The 18704-nt window shown below is 36.4% G+C and overlaps 2 protein-coding genes and 1 long non-coding RNA gene across 6 annotated transcripts in view; all 3 read right to left on the bottom strand.

Annotated features, from left to right (window-relative positions):
• Positions 1-425, bottom strand: part of LOC121376999 (kynureninase-like) — a 36125-nt gene extending 35700 nt beyond the window's left edge. Inside the window, exon 1 of one of the 2 annotated variants that reach the window (XM_041504829.1) lies at positions 285-425. The gene's annotated coding sequence lies outside the window, so the exon portion shown is untranslated. Of the gene's footprint in view, positions 1-270 lie in introns of both variants that reach the window. The other variant, XM_041504830.1, reaches the window with a different exon arrangement.
• Positions 426-6242: 5817 nt separating this feature from the next.
• On the bottom strand, positions 6243-7348 carry LOC121377692. Its single transcript, XR_005958645.1, has 3 exons — positions 7294-7348; positions 6872-6933; positions 6243-6286 (listed from the first exon to the last, which is right to left on the bottom strand). It is a non-coding gene; the product is annotated as an uncharacterized LOC121377692 (long non-coding RNA).
• A 6249-nt stretch (positions 7349-13597) lies between these two features.
• LOC121376970 (proline-rich receptor-like protein kinase PERK2) overlaps positions 13598-18704 on the bottom strand; it is a 29491-nt gene continuing 24384 nt past the window's right edge. For 2 of the 3 annotated variants that reach the window (XM_041504782.1, XM_041504783.1), the window contains 3 exons: positions 18535-18587; positions 16129-16369; positions 13598-15370 (listed from right to left, as the gene is read on the bottom strand). In XM_041504782.1, coding sequence (XP_041360716.1) covers positions 15339-15370; positions 16129-16369; positions 18535-18587 — 326 coding nt within the window. In that variant the 3' untranslated portion in view covers positions 13598-15338. Of the gene's footprint in view, positions 15371-16128; positions 16370-17606; positions 18509-18534; positions 18588-18704 lie in introns of those variants that run through there. The other variant, XM_041504784.1, reaches the window with a different exon arrangement.

Consider the following 18704-nt stretch of genomic DNA (forward strand, 5'->3'; position numbering starts at 1 on the left):
TAGTCGATAACATCTTAAAGGAACATTCCTGAGTTTGCTGCACTTTTGAAGATATTATCGACTAACAGAGAGACGTTTTGACGACTGTAAGTACATATCAAATATATTTTTCTGCATAAAATATTAGTGACTGCATATTAAACGTGTTTTTGATCATTCTAGTATTTGTACTAGGTTAAATTTCATTTTATTTCCTAAAAAAGATTTTTTCCCTTTAAAAAGTGCAGCAAACTCGGGAATGTCCCTTTAAGCCAACCAAGAACATTGTACCTTGAGTAACTTACGTATGCTCCCAGTCATCTCAACCTCCATTTAATTTCCAGAGACACCTATCATTATTATTTGCTGAAAGACAAAAATGTCGACGTAGCAAACCTTTTAAAATGTATCCAAAACAACTGTGCTAGAGTGCTCAATCACAAGTAAAACTAACAAAACATTTTTTCTAAATGCTGTCAAGTATACTTCATTTTATGTATGTCATTTTACTGACTCACTTGCACTCTCTCCAGGAGCGTAGGGGGGGGGGGGGGGGGGGGGGAGGTTCGGGGGATTCGTCCGAAAGAAAGAAATGTTTTATTTAACGACGCACTCAACACATTTTAATTTACGGTTATATGACGTCAGGCATATAGTTCAGGACCACACAGATATTGAGAGAGGAAACCCGCTGTCGACACTTCATGGGCTACTCTTTTCGATTAGCAGCAAGGGATCTTTTATATGCACCATCCCACAGACATGGTGGTACATACCACGGCCTTTGATATACCAGTCGTGGTGCACTGGCTGGAACGAGAAATAGCCCAATGGGCCCACCGACGGGGATCGATCCCACACCGACCGCGCATCGAGTGAGCGCTTTACCACTGGGCTACGTCCCGCCAAGTGGGTTAATGCGACCCCCCCCCCCCCCCCTCCCCGCTGAAATAAATGGTCCGCTTTTAGAACTAAAACATACAGGTTTATACATATGGAGTTTCTGGTGGTGCAAAACCAAAATGAAAAAAGGGTCCACTTGGTTCATATTCGAACCCCCAAGGTCCAGATCACGCTACGCCCCTGCTCTCTGTCAAAAGCAAAATGTTGAACAGACTATTCAAACATTCAGCAAAGGACCTTTCAAACATTCAGTAAACGGGAAAAAAGCACCCCATGTGGCCCCCGCACTTCAATCTACACCACAATGATAACAACTGTGTTCTTTTACAGCAAGTTTTAATAAAGACCAAATTAGACCTTGGTGAATCCATGTGGATAAACTGAATGAACTCTGTTCCTACCTAAATGGCCTCAATGAGAACAAAACAATACAACTACATTACACTCGGGCCGTTCTGCAATGGAAGGAAGAATGAATGATTGAATGAATGTTTAACGACACCCCAGCACGAAAAATACATCTGCTATTGGGTGTCAAACTATGGTAATGCAAATAAATAAAGTGATGATCAACATCAATATAAAAATTCAAGACGTAAACAAAAACAGTGTAAAGAACTGTGCAAAAACATAAATATCACAGAATTTTACGGATACTGAATTTTACTCAAAACTTCAATTTTGTGCTGTATTGGCCATTCTCAAAGAGAATGTTACACCCCTGCACCACGGTGAGGTTACAGCACACGCAGGGGCTTGGAAGGAAGAAGAAAGGAATTAGAAAGGAATTATTTTATTTAACGACACACATTGTATTTACGGTTATATAGCGTTGGACATATGGTTACGGTCGTTTCTGGTCGTTCTAATATTTGTACTACGTTAAATTCATTTTATTTCCTAAAAATATTTTTTCATACGTAAAAAATTATTTGAAGACAGAATCCAGTTTGGGCTTCTTACAAATATTAAGACGACCAGAAACACATTGAATATATAGACTGATATTCTAAACAAGACAATATATTTAATATGTAAGTTTAATCGTAGAAATATTTTATTAGTCGGAAACATCTTACAATGCAGCAAACTCGGGAATGTCCCTTAAAGTAAATGAATGAATGAATGAATGAATGTTTAACGACACCCCAGCACGAAAAATACATTGGCTACTGGGTGTCAAACTATGGTAATGCAAACCCCCTTTAAGTAATGCTGCCTTCAGATATTAAATACAATATAATAATAAAAGGATCAGAATGTTTTAGGTATGGTATGTATATATACACATGTACACAGAGAATTACGTATACCGGGAACTGTGTAACGTTTGCTGGTGATTATAACCCCGGTACTATATCCATACCACATATATTGCATTGCTTCGTGGTTTGTTGTTATGAACATGTAATTTAGCATGAATAGCATTCATAATTTGGTCTTAAACCTGTTCAAAATATGTATGCATGTTAATTTCAACATTGCCATGCAGTTTTTTCATATACTATGTTTGTAATACTCAGGACATTTCAAATTCACTGACTCACTATGCTTAGTCAGATGCCAAAAATGTATTATTTTTTGGTGGAATACATTCACCAGTAACCCAGCTTTAAAGTAAAAGCAGTGATATAGTCCAGAATTATTTAAAAATATTTTTGAAAATTATGTGGTACATTCACCTTGATCATAAATGTGCCCTGTTAAAAATAAATAGGGTGCCTACACTCAAACGTGCCCTACAGGCACACCCACCAACAAATTGCCTGCAGACAAGCTGATTTGAATATGTCTATGGATAGGCTTCAAAGATATACTCATCTTGAAAAATCCCTGGGGGGGGGGGGGGGGGAGGGGGGGCACGGTTTACAGTGGGCCCACGGTCTATACCTTTTCTAGTTTCTTTCAGATGCTTACACTCCACCAAAATGTGGCGCACCGCCAGAGTACACTGACAAAGGACACACTAAGGTGGAGGATCTTTCTTCAAGATAAATGAAAGGGTCAAGTATGTATAACCAATGCGAGCACGACACAAGACAATTTCATCCTTCCTGCACTGTCTATAGGAAGACTGCCACTCTCCAAAGACTGGCTTGGGTAAAATTTCGGGCAAATCAACCCCTCCAGCCCCCCCCCCCCCCCTAAATCAAAGAGTCCCCATACGCCCATGCCGGCATGAAGCTTGTTTGGAAGCGTACCGTCCCAATCATGTTGCCAAGTTAAAAAGAATGAATGTTTAACGACACCCCAACACAAAAATACACATCGGCTATTGGGTGTCACAAATGGTAAGTATATGAAAATATTATTTATATATATTTATGTAAAACCACAGTGTAAGGAGCTGTGGGGAGGGGGCAGTGTAATGCAATATATAAAATCAAGTTAAGTATATCTTAAAACTTTGTATAGAAGTCAAAGTGTTTTAAAAACTTTACAATTAATTCTGGATGGAATTTAAAAGATTCCAAAACATTTCTGTTGCCAAATATATCATTTCTCGTTGGCTTGATATGATTACACTCCACCAAAATGTGTCGCACAGTCGGTTTACACTGAGGAGGAGGGTCATTTTTAAACATAAAATAAATGAATGCGTCAAATATGTATGGCCGATGCGGGCACGGCACAAGACTACTTCATCCTTCCTGCACCGCCTGTAGGATGACTGTCACTCTCCCAGGACTGGCTTGACAGAATGAAGCTTGGGTTGCAACGGCACCGCCCCAATCATCTTGCAAAGTCGAAATCCAAAAGCGACACTGTGCTTACATTCCTGTTTACACAGACGGATCACGGGATGGGAATTCTGTGGCTTCTGCTACAGTTTTTCCATCAGACGCAATAATTTCAATGAGATTGCCCGATTCAGCATCAACCTTTACTACTGAAATTTGGGCAATCATTGAAGCCCTGGAACATTCATGTGCATCCAAATATATTATCTTTACAGACTCACTTTCGTGTCTCCAAGCTTTACAGTACATGAAATTGGAGCATCCCTTAGTTGGGATGGTGATACGATCCAATAAAGATGTTATATTTTGTTGGGTACCCAGCCATGTTGGCATTAAGCGCTAGACCTTTATCAGATAATTATGTGTGAATGTACATGTGTTTGAGAGTATGTTTAAATCACACGTAGCACATTTTCATTACACGCATCCATGGGCGTACATAGGGGAGAGGGGTTCGATGGGTTCGACCGAACCCCCCCTGAAATCGCTTTTTTAATAATTTAATATATCTGACATTGATATCTGACATTATTATATTTACTCAACATAGAAATATATACCCAATATCTCTGCAATCTATTTTGGAACCCCCCCTTTTCAAAACTCAACATAGAAATATATGCCCAATATCTCTGCAATCTATTTTGGAACCCCCCTTTTCAAAATCCTATGTACGCCCATGGCATCACCGTGGTTTGTTTGTTGCTATCCTAGATATACTGAAATACATTAAACACGCATCACACTGGGTTGTCTGTTACCTTCATTGATATCAACGATATATATACTCCAAGGACACCAAGTTCACTTAATATACATTAAGTATACACTAAGTATACACTAAGTAATTTTGAGTATATGCTTAGTTCATTAAGTATACTCCATTCATTTTGTGGATTCTCAATGCATTAAATGTACGGAATCAATATTATTAATGTATGTTCAATAAACTAAATGTATACTCGATATATTTATTGTATACCCATTGCATGTATAATATACTTAAAGGGACATTCCTGAGTTTGCTGCAATTTTAAAGATGCTATCGACTAATAGAGACTTTTTAACGATTGTAATTACATATTAAATATATTGTTCTGCATAAAATATTTGTTGCTATATATTAAACGTGTTTCTGATTGTTCTAATATTTATGCTAGGTTAAATTTCATTTTATTTTATAAAATATTGTTTTTTCGTACGTACGAAATTATTTGAAGAAATATCCAGTTTCGTCTTCTAAAAAATATTAAGACGACCAGAAACACTAAATGCATACTGTATAACCAATGTACATATAGTATACACCACGTACATATAGTATATACCATGTACATACAATGTATTATACACCATGTGCATACATTATATTATACACCATGTACATACATTATAAATAATGTGTACAAAATGTGTACACACATGCATGAGTGTATGTTCTATGTACATACAGTACACTATCCCGCTTCATATCAATATCCGCTTATTTCGAAACCACATTTTTAGATCGTGGAAAACATATACCCTTTGAACAGGTATAGCAATTGGCATTGGATCTCTAAATGCTGGCGATGTCCATCCCGCAAATTAAATTTCCACCGAGTGAGTCTGCCCATGTAACCGTTTTGTGACCATCAGTAGGAGTTGATGCCCCGGGGCTGTGTTATGTGTGCTCCATAGTGGGAATATCGCTGACAGTGGATATATCTTTCTCCTGGATACTAGTATGTTTTATTTCTAACTCATCACTGAGGTCTGATTACCATCCATCGTCCATCTCTTCTGTCGAGTCCAGTTCTAATAGATCTGTTGTGGAATCAACAACGTTGGACTGCGTGTTCTTCGTTCTCGGATAGACGCGCACCTTTCGCATCTTGGCAACATCTATAATTTCCCCGAGCGTTGTAATCAAATCCATAGGAAGGCACTTGAAATCTGTTAATTCAATTTCCATATCTAATGAATGAATAAATGAATGTTTAACGACACCCCAGCACGAAAAATACATCGGCTATTGGGTGTCAAACTATGGTAATGCAAACAAATAAGGTGATGATCAACATCAATATAAAAATTGAAGATTTAAATAAAAACAGAGTAAAGAACTGTACAAAAATACAAATATTATCACAGATAAATACTGACTTTTACTCAAAATTTCAATTTGTGCTGTATTGGCCATTCTCAAAGACAATGTTACACCCCTGCACCACGATGAGGTTACAGCACGCGCAGGGTTGTTTTTTTCAGTGACCCAAGGCTCGATTCATCTCCAGAAAAGAGTAGTGTCTTTGCTTCTTGCCCAGCCATGTTGGCATCAAGGGTAATGAAAAGGCAGATTCTGCTGCCGTCTGCTTTGGTTTTGCCTCGTAACAGGATTGGTGTGCCTTATACTGATTTTAAATATTGTATCAACCAATTTATCTTTTCGACGTGGCAACATGATTGGGAGGGTGCGGTTGTGAACAAGCTTCATGCTATCAAGCCAGTCTTGGGAGAGTGGCAGTCTTCCTATAAACAGTGCAGGAATGGTGAAATAGTATTGTGTCGTTCTCGCATCGGTCATATATGTAGCCTACTGGAAAGTATTCCCCCAAAAGAAACACAACAAGGCTCGGAAGGGTTCGAGGGTTTATTCTCTCGATCACACCATACGCGTGGTTCTGTAAAAATAATTACAAACGATAAATACACTGATAATAACAATAATTAACAACCTCGACTTAATCATAAAAATAAATTACAAATGTCATTACATAGCAATATATATACTCATTTAAACCATTATCACACAATTATGCCAAGTTACTGGCATAATACTTTCCTTCAAAAATATACATATACGTTTCGGCGACGTTAGTGCCAAAAACAATCATCAAAAATAAGTACATGCATTTAAGATAATTAAATGCGGTTATACAAACAAAAAAATACCACAAAGCAGTAAAGACTTGGCAACATTATTGCCAACGTTACTGATTACAAAATAAACAACTTCCCCATTTCAAATGCTGTCAATATAAAACAATAACATTCGGGTTTGTATGACAAACATTAAAATAAAGACCATTACAGAATACAAACTGGAACAATCGATTTAAAAAAACAATAATATATATATACATAAAATATTCGGTTACAGCACAGGTGAAACAAGTCACGTGCGTTGGTCAAGACGCACGTGAAACACCTTCGCTGCAAGAATTGCATGTAATAAAGAAATAGACAATACTACTACTACTACACACCTTCGCTGTGGGCGATGAACCGTATAGGATGATAACACTATTACATGTACGTGGGCTTCATCCTGTGAATAAATGGGTAAAATATAAGCTACCACTCAAATGGATAATAAAACTACAGCAATTAGACATCTCATCCAACACTAATCACTAATTCTGTTTATACAATTAACTTGCGCCTCTATGTATATTTATATGTTTAATAGTATATATCCAACACCTTTACTTTATTACTGTTTATAAAGTTAACTCGTCCATATATATATTTATTCGTTTATTGTGTTTTAGTGAATTCAATATTTAAAACGTATTTACCTAGCATTAATTATGGACGTTTAAACACTTTTCCACATTATGTATTACATTTACATATATCTAAAATAATGAGATAAACATAACAATTAATACATGCATATTAGTCAAACCTGTAAGTGCCAAAAGGAAGTCTGAAGATAACGAAAGGCTCAGGAAAAGGAAAAGGTGCAAGTCGTAAGTATGTAACGTGTTGTGTCATTGTCCACACTCAGCGCTGCACGGACCTGACTCACGACCACGTGACACCAATACACATAACCATTGGACAGAATCACCAATGGCTCGTCCCTAGCCAGTATGGCGAGAAACAACCATAAAAGGCTTTGTCTAATGCACCAATACGATATTCTCAATGCAGATTGAGAATATCCTATAATAAAATAAATTGAATCCTAAAATAAATATTAATAGTAATAGATCAAATATGTTATTTATATACAAACGGCCAAATATTTAGTCCCCGTTACATATATATTTGACCCATTCATTTATCTTACAGAAAGATCCTCCACCTCAATGTGAGCAAGTAGTTGTCAGTGTACTCTGACGGTGCGCCACATTTTGGTTGGCGTGTAAGCATCTTGAAGAAACTCGAAAAGATATATTTGGCCAACGTAATGTGATGGAATCATTTCCATTCCATCCAGAATTTGTTTTACAATTTTTACGTGACACCGACTTTTATTCTTTTTATATCTGTGATATTTGTATTTTTCGCACAGTTCTTTACACTGTTTTTATTTGACTATTGAATTTTTATATTGATGTTGATCATCACTTTAGATTTGCCTTTGCCATAGTTTGACACCCAATAACCTATGTATTTTTGTGTGCTGGGGTGTCGTTAAGCATTCACTCATTCATTCATTCTTTGCTTCTATTATAATGTCAGTTTTGGTGGATTTTTTATTCAATGATATGAAGCGCGTCCCACCTCCTTTTCTGGTTCTAACTTGGGCATACTGGTGTCTCTTTTCGTTGCAATGCATCCAGCCCAGCTCAGTGGCATGGGTGCTTTTCGTAGCGTTATTGCGAGCCCACTTTACACTGGATTGCGGTGCATCTGGGTTACGATTGTGATTACCAGTCAGAGCCCAATTTCACAAAACATCGTAAGCCTAGTTTTGCACGTAAACGTAAATCTGCGCCTAAACCACAATTCTTATTACTATTATAGTTCGACAAATATAGTTAGAAGAACACATATTTCATTTTCTTTTGTCTTTAAAATACCTCTGCTTCCGTAATGATGTAATTTTCTGCGTGAAATAGATGCCAAACACGTGTAAACGCACGACCAGTATAACTGCTTGTAGCAGACGTAAACATACGGTGTTTAGTGAAATAGGCCCCAGGACTTCAGTTGTTCCATCAAACTGTGCTTCCTGATATGAGTTAGGTTATGGATGGATGGTTTTTAAAAAATGTGTCAATGCTATAATATCCCCCGGTTTTGATAGATAATGTGTTAGTTGTTCATCATCCATTAGCCGTGCTACATCCTCGTCAATCTGAAAACAAACCCCACCACCACCTAGAGAATACTTTTTGTCTTTCATCATATACGTCACGATAACAAACTACTAAATGAATGTTTCACTTTATTAACTATTATTATTATTATTATTATTATTATTATTATTATTTGTGTGCCAGTTACTAAAACGTGTTTTACGAATAATGCAGAAATATTCCGCAAACATTCGTTTATTTTAGTAATGTCATGTCAATGTATGCGTGTTGGCGATTTTGTTATTCTTGGCAAAATCCTGTTATAAATTTACTGAATTCTTGTTTTGTAAGGTTACCTAAAAACTGGCAAGAAAATAAATGCAATATCCTCAACACAAACTTAGGGGTTTGTGCGCCTTTAAGTCTAATCTTGGTATTTTAAAAGTTATTTAGTATTCTTTGACATTTTCAAGAGTAGTTCTTTCAATGTTAAAAGTATAGTTATAATTTTTAGAATTTCCATTAAAAATTAATACTTTTGTTTTTGTAGATTTATTTTAAGTTTCCAAATATTACAATATTGATAGAATACATTTAAAGGGACATCTTACAATGCAGCCAACTCAGGAATGTCTCTGTAAATATATTTTCTTGTTTAGAATATCATTGTCTATATATTCAATGCGTTTCTGGTCGTCTTAATTAACCTAGTACAAATATTAGAACGATCAGAAAGACGTTCAATATAAGGCCACTAATATTCTAAACAAGATAATATATTTAATATGTAAGTTTAATCGTAGAAATATTTGATTAGTAGATAACACCTTAAAAATTGCAGCAAACTCAGGAATGTCCCTTTAACATGTGCTATAAATTGGCCGGAGTTTTGAGCAAAGCAGTATCATCAGCGTACAATAAACAAAGACGATGTATTCATAATCAAAATGTTCCTTGCCTCTTTATTTAATAATATGTGCAAGAATATAAAAATTACAAAACAAATATTTTAGTAAGGCACATTATTTTATTACAAAATATTCGTGTATTTTATAACAAACAGTTACTGTTAAAAATTGACCAGGCAATTCACACAAAAACAGCATCAATAATCACAATTAACCCTTTCCCTTCTGTTTTTCCAATACATTAATTTCATTTCAACTTATTTTCATGCTTATATCCAATTAAGGTTCAAGCACGCTGTCCTGGTTACACACCTCAGCTATCTGGGCTGTCTTTCCAGGACAGTGGGTTAGTTGTTAGTTGGTTAGTGGTTAGTAAGAGAGAAGAGGATACTACTTTTCGAATCTATGAAAAGGTGAAATGCCAAAAATTGCATAATCATGATGGTGCTTCTTTTTTTTTTTACTAAAAAAATAAAAAATGTTTTACTGTGACTGATTATTCGCATTCCACCGGCCTCGGTGGTGTGGTTAAGCCATTGGACATAAGGCTGGTAAGTACAGGGTTCGCAGCCCGGTACCGGCTCCAACCCAGAGTACTTCTTAAGGGTTTAATGGGTAGGTGAATTGACTAGACAATTCACACAAAAACAATATTACATCAATAACAATCACGTTATACAAATTTGGTATTTGTAAATATGAAGAGCAGTTAAAAATTTACCAGGAAAGGGTTAAAATAACAGAAAAAAAAGCTTCTTATACAAACTAGAAAAACTGGTTTGTTAATGAGCCCGAACAATTTGACTGGTACCACCATCTGCTATTATATCAACTCCATTTAAAGTAAAGCGCGAAAACCAGTCTAGCTAGTGACTGTAATTGCTTGTTCTATTGAACATGCCCTGAGCCAGTTTATCCTAGTAGCACATGCAGGGGCGTAGCGTGATCTGAACCTGTGTGTGTGTGTGTGTGTGGGGGGGGGGGGGGGGGGGGTCGAATATGAACCAAGTGGACCTTTTTCTATTTTGTTTTTGCACCACCCGAAACTCCATATTTATAAACCTGTATGTTTTTGTACTGAAAAGCGGACCATTTGCTTCAGCCTACGCCCCTGACAAGTAGCACCAATCGGAACACCTCGTCACATTCCGCTACGCTAGATGTAGGCTCGGACACAAGTTGTAGGAATACACCAAATTTTCATGTATTTGGTGACGCGGTTAGGACGAAGTTCGTAACATAATGTAGTTCGATCAAAGATTTAACCGTGGTTCATGAGTAAAGATAAAGATATGACGACTAAAAAATTGTTTCGTGATGGATTTGTATTTTTAATCTGTTTTAGAAACTTCTGAAAAAGGTTACTTCAACATATTTAATTATAGTTAAATTGAAGAAATTTTAATAAATTTATAAATTTGACACGCATTTTACTCTGTAACTGGACCATTATTGTATAAAACGATCGGTAAGAAATGTCCAAAATAACAACAAGAATATTTATTTGTTTATAAAATTATCTTTCTTTTGATATATGTGATCATTAAAAACTAGTTTTCTTCGTGATGAAGCTTTGGCATGTGGGCGATCTGTATGTACTTTTAACTTCTCAACAGACTCAATAAGTTTGTCAACAACAGTTTTCCTTCGTTTCGGCGTCGGGCCAGTGATGGGTGGCGTCCCTGTGCTTATACGATTACCTGCATTCTGTAGATTTTCAAAAACCTGTGTTTTAAAATTTTGGAATTTAATAATTTTATTTACACATCTGTCACATATTCTGTAACTGTCAGTAGGTTTAAAGCCTAATGTGTCTGTTATCTTTTGTATTATATCATTCTCGCGTATTCTCTTCGATGCATTTGTTGTTGTATGTAGTTGTCTATTCACTGAATGAGCAATTATATTCCATGGCCATGTTTTGATCATGTGACTGAAAAAAGTTCCGTCCAAAATGGTGACGCATTGTGTCCGAGTTTATATTTCGTAGAAATGTACGAGGAGTTCCGATTGATGTAGCACGTGCTATGGACCCGTGGTTCAGGGGGCCCCGCGGTGGGTTACCAGTCATATCATGTCATGTCATGTCATAGGGTTTTACGTGCACATTCAGAACAAGCTGTTGTAGCGCACGCCTGTCGTGGGCACAAGAGCCGGCCTTGACCGGCTCCTCCGTCCATGACAGGGAAGGTGGGGGGAGGGGAGAGGAGGGACCGCCTGCACTGGCAGGTGCAAGGGAGCACCAGCAGACCGATCAAATCGGTAGCAGGCGGGTGGGGGTGGTGGTGGTGCTATGGAATTTGAATGGAGCAGTTAAATGCCAAAGAGAAAAGGGTGCGCAATTTTAATTGAGGAAATTTGGCGCAATTTTGAACGGTCGGTCGAAAGGTAAATGGCCGAGCTAATATCGTCCCCGGTTCCTACCAAAACGTCCCCGGTCACACTTAACACCGACTACAGAACGCATACAATAAGTGGAATCAAATTCAATGTCATTTCAACCCTATTCAATCCCTGAATGCCATTAGGCCTATACGTATTTTTCTTCCATTTTTTTTTCCATTGCCCAACACCGACAACTCTTTCGCCATTATGCCATTTCTAATCAAAATGGTTGCATATAAAATGCGGAATGCCCTGGCATCTCGTAAACAGCCGTCGACTGATATATTAATTTGATTGTTATTTCTTTCTTTTACAGGGAACGTCAAGAACCAATCCCTCAAAATAGTTCTGTAAAAACTGCATTAAAACAGTTGTAATTTGTGTGCTTATGTCAGTTATTTTTTTTAACCATTGTTTTGATGGTGCTTGGATCGGAGATACAGAAAACAATAAGATTCAATTCTACGTCACTGATTTATTCAACTAAATTTTATAAATATGTACATACAAACTTAAAAGACCATGAAATCTAGTACATACAAACTTAAAAGACCATGAAATCTAGCACATACAAACTTAAAAGACCATGAAATCTAGCACATACAAACTTAAAAGACCATGAAATCTAGCGCATGCAAAGATAAAATGCAATATTAAAGCACACGAGTTCAACATGTTCTTATATGTGATCCAAACATACAAAGTTAAAAGACAAAGACATTTAGCACATACAAAGTTAAAAGACAATTTTTTTTTTTTTTAAATATGTACACACAAAGTTAAAAGATAAAGAAATTTACGTTATGACGCGGGGACGTTACGACTGGTCACCCCGCGGTGATGTGTACATTTGTTTTCCCCAGGTCATTATTACCCCTCTCCCCGAAGGGGTTGCAGAATATGTATCCTGGGAATGAGGCCCTGCTGTTATTTGTGCTACAGGCCCCGCAGATCCTTAAGCCGGCTTTGAACATGCTTCAGCTGCACCATTATAAATATTGAACCAGTTAAAAGCAACATAATTACACACACAAAAAAACAAACAAACTTTAAAGCACTAATACATTATAAACATGCATCAATAAAAAGCAAAATAAAAAATACAAAAACCCCCAACCCAACCTCACTAAACATAACTATGAAGCAATAATAAACAAGCATACTAAGAATACTGCTAAAGCAATACATGTCCCCTTACCAGGCACAACACATTTTTATATTTCCTAAGTTCAAGGGCCATAACCCTGTGAAAAATGGGTAAATCGCCAGGACGGAAGGAAATGTTTTATTTATGATGCACTCAACACCTGTTATTTACAGCTATATGGCGTCAGACATATGGTTAAGGATCCACACAGATATTGAAAGAGGTAACCCGCTGTCGCCACTTCATGGGCTACTCTTTATCGATTAGCAGCAAGGGATCTTTTATATGCACCATCTCACAGACAGGATAGCAGATACCATGGCCTTTGATATACCAGTCGTGGTGCACTGGCTGGAACGAGAAATAGCCTAATGGGCCTACCAACGGGGATCGATCCTAGACTGACCGTGCATCGGGCGAGCGCTTTACCACTGGGCTACATCCCACCCAATCGCCATGAAAGTCAAACTTAATCTATAACAGTACATGATAAAACTATACACAAAATGTCACCTAATATAATGATGCATTATTTAAAAAAGAAAAGAAAAAAAGAGAGTCCGGAAAACATATTTTTATATCTCCTAAGTTCAAGGGACATAACTGGATAAATCGTCATGAAAGTTAAACTTGATCTGTAACGGTACACGTTAAAGCTATATGCAAAATGTCAGCTAAATATCTTGAGGCATTGTGAAAAACACCGGGAAAACTATATGTGGGACAGACAAATGGACATAAAGGCAGACGGACAGAAAGAAGAATGGAAATTAAATCTAGTCTCCACCGGCTGAACCGGTAGACATGAAGAGCACGACAATTTTCCTCATACAGACACGCCTTCTAGATTACGGTAGCCCCACTCCCATGGCTAGTGATATTCAATATTGGGCTAATAAATAACTACTATTGCCATGCCCGACGGCTAGTGAATTGTTTTTAGTCAAATATTGCAGTTGTCTATTTTGTAACTATGAGTATCCTGTCCCCACCCCTAATGTTAGTGTTTTTAAGCTATCTCTATCTCTCTCTCTTTAGGTGACATATTTTGATTTTTACTATTATTAGTAAAATTGTATTAACGTAAAGTACAGTAGGGCTAGTGAATGTTTAATTGTGGCTAGAACATTTTATAAATAACTGACACCATGGCTAGTGGATTTTATAAAACATTCTAGAAGACCTGACAGAATACAATTTTACCATTTGCAACAAGCCATTATCTTTTTTTGTGTGTGCGTGTCCTAAGTACCACCTATAATCAGCTGAAACATTTGAGGAGGATATATATAGAGAGAGAGATGTACAGTATATGGGGATCAAGATTCCTTCAAATCATGGCTGGAACAAACCACCTAGAATCAGCTGAAACATTTGCGGACATATAGAGAGAGATGTACAGTATATGGGGATCAAGATTCCTTCAAATCATGGCTGGAACGAACCACCTAGAATCAGCTGAAACATTTGCGGACATATAGAGAGAGATGTACAGTATATGGGGATCAAGATTCCTTCAAATCATGGCTGGAACGAAGCACCTAGAATCAGCTGAAACATTTGAGGACATATATAGAGAGATGTACAGTATATGGGGATCAAGATTCCTTCAAATCATGGCTGGAACGAACCACCTAGAATCAGCTGAAACATTTGAGGACATATATAGAGAGATGTACAGTATATGGGGACAAAGATTCCTTCAAATCATGGTTGGAACGAACCACCTAGAATCAGCTGAAACATTTGAGGAGGACATATAGAGAGAGATGTACAGTATATGAGGACAAAGATTCCTTCGAATCATGGCTGGAACGATTTGAAGTATTGAGCAATGTTCTGTTCTGTGTCACATGCAAAAAAAGTAAGATTCTGTCAGAGCTACTTCTGACAATATAGCATGCTAAACTGCCACACCAAACTCAAAACACATAAAAAACCAAATAGAATCTTGCAAGACATTTAAAATCTTCACCGGTGAAGTAAGTAAAATTACAACAAGACATAATATCAATCAAAGAAGCATCATCAAAGTAAGCATAAGCATCAATAAACTTTCTACGTGCTATGTCAAAATCCCAGCCGGGATAATCGTCTTCTACAATTGTCTTTATACAAATGTCATTAGAGCTCAAACTCTTCAGGTGATCTACAGACAGTCACATAGCGTTATCGTTGTCATTGTAATAAGTAGTGCCAGTGTTCTCTGGCTTGTACTAATCAATATCATCCAAGATCTCAAAATCATCTTCTCCATATAGGCTCATTCAATCTCATCTGCATATGGGTCACTCTCTGAAAAAAGTAACATTTTGCTTCAAGGAAAAACACAAAATTGGAATTCAATTTGGAAACATTTTTATTTATCAAATCAAATAAGCAATTAATACTGAATATAAATCTCAACTTTGAGAGCTTAATGACCTTAATTAACATTTCTGCATTAAATTAAACAACTGCACATGCACACTAAGTGTCTGTGCTGTTACCTTCACATAACTAGATTTTTCTTCATATAAAAATTATTCAAAGTTTTCAAATTATCATTTTAATACTGCATAAAGACACTTGGAAAGTATTAAGAACTGTTTGATATAATTATATTTTTCATTCCTGCAGTATTAGTCTATGAAATGGTGCAAATAATACCACAATGACTTAAATTGATATTGATAAATACCTCTATTACTTAAACTAACTATTTACTATTAATTTTCCACAAGTATATTATAAATATCAAACGTATCTTCTCAAACTATGCAATATTTTTTATACTTGCTTATACTAGTCATCACTTTTGCAATATTATATCTTTGGTAACAGGACAGACAGATGGATAACAGCAAAGACAAAATATATTGTTTTGTAACAAGATATTCAGTAAACGAGCAACTCAAGAATTATTTGTAAGTTTTAAATCATATCTTCCTTCAAGGTTAATATGGATGATGCATGTTCATATTTGGTATATTATGCATGCCATTTTTTACACCACCACCTGCAATTGTGAATATATAATGACAATATTTGATTTATATCCTCCAGTCCAATACCTGGTAAACCAACAAAGCGCTGGTCTGGTCGGCCGGCCTGCAGTGACCCTACTTCAGCTTGCTTCATGTCTGGTTTCGGCGGTTGTGAAGACGGTTGGCTTGGCTTCACTGGTTGGCCGCCCGGGGGGAGGGCGGTTGCCTTCCGGGCCGGCGGCTTGACGGGTGTCGCCGGTGGGGCCGGTGCCTCTTTGATCCTCTTCACAGTCCCTGGGGTGGTGGCGTTGGGCGGCAAAGCAGAACCCTAGATACAAATAAAATAATACGCATCAGTAAATAAAAATAAACTCCCCCAGACAACAAGATGTAAATAAAATTATACGCATCAGTAAATAAAAATAAACTCCACCAGACAACCAGATATAAATAAAATTATATGCATAAGTAAATAAAAAATAAACTCTCCCAGACAACAAGATATAAATAAAATTATACGCATCAGTAAATAAAAATAAACACCCCCAGACAACCAGATATAAATAAAAATTCTAATTCAACATATTTGTAAGAACCAATCTGATTGGATCGCTAAATAAAATTTCAGGTGGTAAAACCACCGATATACCGGTCGCAAATGTTTAGGTGTTACCTACGTCACCTATATTCATACGCGCAGGTTTGTTTATCAACAACAATGTCCGACGTAACTATAACCCGTTTGACACATGCTGGGGTAGAAACTCTGAAAATCATGAACATTTCGAGGCATCGCAGTGAAGCGAGTGTTGGGAGTTATAATGCAGACTCCTCAGGAAGCCCAAAAAGAAAATATTCCTCAATTATTCACGGCATTAATGTTGACGAAACGTCAGCACTGATTCCTCCAAACCCCGCGAAAACAAACTCACAACCTGCACAATTTGCCTCGGGAAACGAAAATGTTTTTCTTTTTTAAATGATTCAGATGTACAAACAATAAAAGTCCCTTACCAAAAACAATTTGAAATCCACAATTGAACAATCCACGTGTACAATTATTTCACAAATTTCCAACAGTAAATCTTAACACGGTCAGCGTAGTTTAAAAACCAATGCTTTGTTAACGTAAAGGTCGTTTATTATTTCAAACAATTGCTCCATTTTACTGTTATTATTTTTGTTATCAGTTAATAGCTACTCGAGAAAACAATTCACTGTACATCATGTTGAGAAGAAATTTGAAATAAATTATTACAAAATTACAAAACGGCGTAATTATTTGTTGAGCATAGAAATCGTTTGTTGAGATGTAAATCGGTCTACATTCCTGAGTGACGTCACTGTAATGACACTATCTTAGGAAAGTCTGTTATAATTTATTTCAGAAAAACTAATAAAATAGTTGAAATTAGAATAGGCATAACCCTACTGTGTTTTCCTATTTGCGGACGTATATTGGTGGTTTTACTGTCGCAAATGACCATTTTAGAACACAAGATATAAATAAAATTATACACATTAGTAAATAAAAAGAAACAAGATATAAACAAACTTATACATACATGTATCAGTAAATAAAAGTACACACCTCCTGAACTGATCATAAATGGCCAATAGAAACAGTGGTTGCAGCATAAATATAGATTCCACAAATAGAAATACACACCACCAGAACATCAATTTCATTAAAAATTAAAATAATTATATTTTCATTACAATCATTACAATTCCTATGGGTCTAGCCCTAGCAACACGACTTTGTTCCATTCTGCATGCATGTAAGGCCTAGATCACATTATACGATGCGACGCAACTCGACTGTTGAGTAGAGTTGCGTCGTGCAGTGTTTATAGAAAAACCTGTCACCAGTGACTGATTTTTAGTCGGCCCGATGGCATTTGACCCAACTTAACGTGTTCAGGTTGCAGATGACAGTCATCGTATTGTGTGAACAAGTCATGACTCACATTGTGACGCAACCGTCCAGTTGAGTCATGCTGTATAATGTGATCTACGCTTAAAAATTAAGTCATTTTGGAAATCTATTTTGTATTACTGACCATTATATTTAAAGAATTACTTAAAAAAAGAAATAAGAACATGTTTATATTATTATTAATCTGTATGTTTGAAATTTAATTATAAAGATCTTATTTGGCTCATCATAGTGAGAAAAAAAGGAGTAACATTTTGTGTGTACAGCTTTGCCAATTCACACGGTTTGCACTTTTGTTTTGTTCAAACCAGATGAACCTTAATTATATCACAAAATAATCCTTAGTTACAGCTGCAATAAAGTAAAATACAACCTTCAGAGCACTCTGTATAAAATAATATACAAAAAAACAATATACAAAAATATACTCACAAAAATAGATAAACGAAAGTATTCAGATGAAGTTTACAAAGTTTAACATAAAAAAAACACTTTGTAATACTGACCGTTGACTCTAAATCAGTGTCTGTGTGGAGATCATGATATTCACTTACCGGGAAGAAAATGGCTGTCGGCTTTTTACTCAATTCATCAATAGGCCTATTCTCTAAAAAGACAAACATCATCATGTATTAAAAAATATTTTAACAAGCATTCCGAGAGTACTGCTAAAACAATACTGGGGCCCCTATGGGTTGGACTGGTAGGGAACTAGTAAGCTCAC

This window comes from Gigantopelta aegis, chromosome 7 (genome assembly GCF_016097555.1).
Source record: "Gigantopelta aegis isolate Gae_Host chromosome 7, Gae_host_genome, whole genome shotgun sequence".
Lineage (NCBI taxonomy): Eukaryota > Metazoa > Mollusca > Gastropoda > Neomphalida > Peltospiridae > Gigantopelta > Gigantopelta aegis.